General features: G+C 43.5%; 1 protein-coding gene across 1 annotated transcript; it reads left to right on the top strand.

Moving 5' to 3' along the window:
* Positions 1–4,179: 4,179 nt before the first annotated feature.
* LOC119740421 (5-hydroxytryptamine receptor 4-like) lies at positions 4,180–6,399 on the top strand. The gene has a single exon (XM_038215721.1). The coding sequence runs from the start codon at positions 4,357–4,359 to the stop codon at positions 5,527–5,529; it is 1,173 nt and encodes a 390-aa protein (XP_038071649.1). The 5' UTR covers positions 4,180–4,356; the 3' UTR covers positions 5,530–6,399.

Here is a 6,399-nt window from a genome sequence, read left to right as displayed (position 1 = left end):
TTCTTTCTTAGCTTTCAAAATCCGACAGTCGCTAATCAAATGACCCCTACGCTTACAGTAATTGCAAAATGGACCATTAGAATTCGACTGATAGAAACCTGATCGATTAGGCTTTTTGCCCGTGTTTGAACCAGGAGTAGCTAAGCTTGAAGGGTTCACTGAATTGGTTCCCGGTTTAGGAACAGCTGATGCTTGAAATTGGCTTTTTGCCAAAAATTTCGATTTGTGAAATGTACTTTTGTGTGTCAAAGCATAATCATCAGCTAGGGTGGCTGCTTGGAGTAGGGTTCCCGCACCTTTTTCATCAAGATAAGTTTTAATATCAGCTCCAACACATCTTTTGAATTCTTCAACCAAAACCAACTGTTTCAAATTTCCAAAATCTTTGTTCACTTTCTTTGATGTACACCACCTTTCAAAATAAACTTCCTTTTCATGAGCAAACTCAACATGTGTTTGATTATCATGTTTTCTTTGATTGCGGAATTTCTGCCTATATGCCTCTGGCACCAGTTCATATGCTTTTAAAATGGCAGCCTTAACAATGTCATAGTTTGTACAATCATCAACTGGAAGAGCACTGTAGGCTTCTTGAGCCTTTCCTCTAATCACACTTTGCAACAAAATGACCAAAATTCCTTAGGCCAACTTAAGCTTTTTGCAACCTTTTCAAAGTGTTGAAAATACCTATCAACTTCCGATTCATTAAATGGAGGCACCATTCTAATACAACGGGTAGGATCAAACTTTGTCGATTTTGTGTCAACATTTTCCACCTTCATTTCAAGACCTTTTAGTTTCACCTTTTCTTCCATCTCCAACTTCCTTAATTCAATTTCATATTCTTTCTGCTCTTTTTGTTTCTGAATTTCAAGTTCTTTTAACCTCAACTCATATTCCAAACGTTTCACTTCTGAATCCTTACTTTCAATGCGATACAATTCCAAAACACTTTCTTCCATCCTATCATCATCTACTAACCTTTCTACAATCAGAAATTTCAATTCTGCCTTTTTCATTGATTGTTTAGCTTCTGTTTTCAACTGTTTACATACATATAACAACTCAACCTTTTTCATAGAACCTAGAGTTTCATGAGGGGGATTTTCTAACTCCAACCAGTCATCAACCTTATCCATTTTACCTGATTGTCAATATAACAATACGAGTATCAAAACAATAAATGTCAAAATGTATTTTCCCAAACCAAAATTTGCAAACCGGGCGTTTCTTTCAAAAAGAATTTGAGAAAAAAAAAAATCCACCAAAATATCTAAACACTAATCAACATGTACCTCAAATTTCAATTTCCCGGTCACCATTTTCATTTCCCGGACAAGCCCCCATTTTGTTGCATATTGACAAATTTAGATTTTCAAATATGCTCAATTCTATTCATTCACAATTCCAATACATCAAAATGCAATCAAATCAATCAAACTGCATGAAAGTACGACACACATCACTTAATTCACATTACTTTACACCATCAAAATCAAACTTATACAATCATAATTTAATACTTAAGTCTTGCCGGACCAGCAGCAGCAACGTCATGACAACGTCCCAATTCGTGGCATCCTACGAGGAGTGAAATGCAGGTCGGCCCGCCGACACGGAAACGAAAAGTTCGGTTAAAGTCTCATCACGAGACGGGTAGCGGACTCGCCGAAAGTTCTAGCGTTAGAACGGCAGCTCACCGACAACCAGTCATGCCAGTAGGACAGCAGTACGGCATCCAGTCGAGTCAGTATTACACCAGCACGCCGACACGACGTCTGCCCGACGACAGGTGAAGCCACCATCAGCGCTCAGCACAGAACACGCACGTCCTACAGGTAGAGAAACTGCACGGCTCTTGACAAACGATATGGCTCGATGTACATGTAAATGGACCAGCCCTCCAGCGTAGCTTCCACGAAATGTCTGCAGTTTTTTTTATTAACGTGGTTTTAACCCTTTTATATAATCAAATAACAATGAGGAAAATATCCCTGGATCGCACCACTTGGGCACGTCTGCACGAACTACAGGCTTACGTAATGATTATAAAAGAAACAATAACATTCTAAAAATTGTGCGGCTGGAAGCCTGAGACTCTATAAGACACGTCTATTTCAACTGAAGGGGTGAATAATTCAATGTAATTACATAAACCGTAACAACGCCCATGATAATTATGTACCATGGCAACAGTCTGTAAATGTTCCCGTTGGTCTGTTAAATTGGCATTTTGTGAGGCAGTGGCATTTGTGAGAAAACGTACTTGAAAGGCTTGCCGTAGTACACAGGCGAAGGCTGATTAAGAAGGTCATAATTAAGTTTCAGTATATTGGACTCTTCAACAAACGTAAACTTGAACGTCTTACAATTTGCGAGACTGTCTGCGAGGAACTTGTCGAGTCAACTGTTATTCAACTTGGGTCAACCATCTATATAAGAGCAAATTTTACTCGGCCTCCGAGAAATGTTTGCTCCTGAAACGATCTGAGACCGCGGTCTTTCGCGACGCCAAAATCGCTCCACGTCCGTGGAAAAATGTGGAGGGTGTCTTCCGCCGGATCGGACACATTTTCGTTGATTTTTTGTGGGACTGCGTTTAAGATCTCGATGTTTGAAGCAATGCATCGATCCTTCGTTGATCCCAGACAGGCCCCCGAAATTATAACGCAACACTGTGGCGGGCAGCGAACTCACAACGCTCAGCCTTGGTGGAAGCATGGAGCTGTATTAACACACGATGGAAGCAACAAAGCACTATACACGTCACTCACATGCTTGTGCTTCAAATCATGCAAATAGCGAGCACCGTAGACCCAACCTCGTTTCCAGGGTGTTGGAGCAGGCTGCAGTACGCGTTGCCATTGACAGTTTTGCATAGCCCGGAAATACTACGCAGTGTAGACTTTCGATTGGTCAGACCGCGCAAGGCATACTTAATGTGTAGTCCTTCTGAGTATTCGTTGCACACGGCGCAGGGGCGGCAAGCGAAGCATATGAAAGAATAGGGACACTTGGTGGCCACGCACCATGGACAAAAAATATTTTACCAAGGTCACCCCATAACACAATTTGGTGAACGCTTTTGCAGAAGGGCTGAGTAGAACACGTAAACGGAACCCCTACGTTGACCTCGCTGACCTCGCACAGTCTAGACACGCAGAGAAGCCAGCACAGGGGGCGGCCAGGCAGTCAACGTGAAAGCGCACACGACGGCAAATTCCTGCGAAAAACGCAGTCACGAAAAATCGACGAAAAGGATCGCCGGTCCGTACGGGAAAATCAGGACGACCCGAAGCGTCCGACCCGGCGGAAGACACCCTCCGTATTTTTCCACGGACGTGGAGCGATTTTCGCGCAGCGGGAGCCCGCGGTCTCGGATCCTTTCAGGAGCAAACATCGTCTCGGGGGCGAGTAAACTTCTCTCTTATATATATAGATGTATAAAAAGACAATTGCTCGTAAAACCAATCCGACAGTCTGACAAATACAATGAACTCGACCTAGGGTTAGTAACCGTGTCAAAGGTCTAGCTATAAGCATTTTACCACCAAAACTTCCGCATTGCTTACACGAGCTTTGCCAACCATATGCGGGTGTGACGAGACGGTTGAACTGTAAAATATTAGGAGATTGTATTGAAAAGGGCATTTCCCATTAAACAATAACAGTTAAAGGGGTATATATAACGACATGAAATGCTAGAAAAGAACATGTTTTGGACTGTGTACTTATTATATATACTACCTGTATTTTAAAGTTCTGGTTGAAACCTATAATGTCTTACCTGTTAAGGGGTTTAAGCCATAGACTTACATATCGAAGCATCGATAAAGCATAAAGACAAAGTTCTTAAACGGTACTCGGAAGTGGGAAACACAATTGCACAATTTTTGCACGTTTTTGTACTAGTAAAAAATGAACATCAATTTAACGCGGGGGATAATTCCTTCTGTGGAGGCAAATTAAACATTCCAAATGTTTGAACTTTGCATTTTTATTTCTTGAGGAAATATTTTCTTTGGCCGAACAATGACGTTTATCCTGATAAGTTATTCCTCGTTTTGAGCCGAATATCATAGCAGAACTTCCCCATAAGACCGGATGTAGATCAAACGATAGAGCGTGTATTATTTTCATTTGACACTGTACAAACATCCACACTTGACACACACGCATGTGGGCACCGACACACACATATGGGTAGGGCTAAACATTCCTTTCTTTATTAACTAGAGAGGGAACTTACGTGCTTGAGAGATAAGTGCAGAAGATCTACGAACATACCATCGCTAGCCATCAAATAGCCGAGATAATCTTTCATTCGATTTGGAAGTATTGGTTTCCTCGGCCACCATGACAACCGATAAATTTGCCACGATGAAGTCCACCATGACACCAAACAGTGAGACAGTCTTCTCCACCATGTCTGCAAATTCTTCCGATTCTTTCGTGACATCAGACAAATTTCTCAACGAGAACATGACAATTGCTGCAATGATTGTAGCCACGACTGAAGGGCCTCATCAAGGCTTTCGATTTGATGACTACACTCAGAGAGCCATCATGGCAACTATCATCTGTCTGTCGAACGTCGTTGGCTTTGTGGGTAATGTCATGGTCCTCCTGGCTGTCAATTTGTCAAGGAAACTCCAAACACGCACCAACGTCTTCGTCGTCAACTTGGCCGTAGCTGACCTGCTGACGTGCTCCTCTACGCCCTTCACTGCGGTCGCGCTGTTCAGCAAGGTTGGTTGGCCTATGCCAGAAATCGTCTGCGCCATCATGTCTGGTTTCACCTCTATTGGCGTTGCCTGTAGCATCCTGACCTTGGCTTCTATTTCGATCAACCGGTATGTCCTCATCATGAAGACACCATCTACCTACCGCTCCATCTACACACCTAAGAAGATTGCAGCTATGGTGGCCTTCACATGGGTTTACCCTGCTCTGATATGTTGCCTTCCTGTCTTCTTCGGAGTCGGTAAATTAGGCTACTCTGATAAGTACAAGACCTGCACCCAAGACACATCCCACGAAACCAGTGCCATCCTCAGTCATACAGCCTCTGCCTTGATCTACCCAATCCCTTTGATAGTCGTCTTCGTGTGCTACTTTAAGATCTACCGCCACATCACAGGCCACATGAAAAAGATGATGGGGAAAGGCAAGGGAGTTGAAATGACAGATACTTCGAATTCCTCCAACGTGGCAAGCACCACACAGCTCCACAAGAATCCACCTGCCAGCTTCAGTAAGCGACAGGTGGAAATCACTAAGAACCTTTTCTACGTGGTCTGTGCTTTCGTTGCTTGCCTGTCTCCCTTCGCCATCACCCTCATGATACCACCCAGCCAGCCAGCCATTCCATGGACCGGGATGATCATCATCTTCAACAGCGCTGTCAACCCGATCATCTACGGGGCCAAACACCCACACTTCAAGGAGGTGTTTCGTCACATGTTGCGGTGCCGGTACCACACGATGCCTGAACCTTCTGGATGCCTTCGAAAAATCAGATCTCGATAGAATGTCTGACGATACTTGCTGAATCGCTCTTCAAAACATCAGGAGAGTCCAGCGGGACCACGACATACTCTCAACTGGGACCACGCATCCCACCCCCCGAAAAAAATCTAAAACAACACTCGCGTATTAGATTTTACAGGGTTGTGCATGCTCCTCTAAGACGTAAATAGCACCTAAAATGTCCCAGAATTTCTTCTGAAAATCAGATACTTTCTTTGCATTATTTCTGTAAGTTTTATGAAACGAAATACGCATAATTTGGTTGCGGTACCCGCTGCTATATCAGATTCGAACCAGCCAGCCGACCCTTGCTAGCTCGGTGGTACGGTCGAGTGGTAAGACGCCTGCACGTGGGCGGGGATTGGGCCGTCACCGCGTTATGGGGAAGTTTTTAAGCTTTGGCAGGAGCTTCTACATGCCACTTGGTGGTCGGTATGTCTTTCCGTCGGTCTGTCTGTCTGTCCCGAAAATTGACCAAAACCCACTCGTTCTTAATTCTCAGAACCCTGTTAACTCATTAAGAGATATCTTTTATTCACATGGTATTGCCCCAAACCTCCCATTCATTGTTTATAAAAACACGTGGTTGAAGGGCCAAACCAAACATTGAAAACACGCATGCGTATAATGAGAAGTGTGCAACTCAGAGACACGGTCCTTTATTGTAGACATATTTTACAACCGATGCTGTGCAAGAAAGGGAATTTTTAGTGTAATCTTAACATGAACATTACTGTAGAAATTAATCACAGCTTGGATGTGTGTAAAATTACAGATTGTGCTTACAGTGCAGAATGTTGAATGATTTCCGCCCTGATAGCCTCGGGTTTGGCGGGAGCTTGTGAAGCCGCAGTTGATGTTGTTGGAGCA

The sequence above is a fragment of the Patiria miniata genome, unplaced genomic scaffold (genome assembly GCF_015706575.1).
Source record: "Patiria miniata isolate m_02_andy unplaced genomic scaffold, ASM1570657v1 HiC_scaffold_5, whole genome shotgun sequence".
Taxonomy (NCBI): Eukaryota; Metazoa; Echinodermata; class Asteroidea; order Valvatida; family Asterinidae; genus Patiria; species Patiria miniata.
The sequence above is the reverse complement of the archived record's forward strand: the minus strand, read 5'-3'. Positions and strand labels throughout refer to the sequence as shown.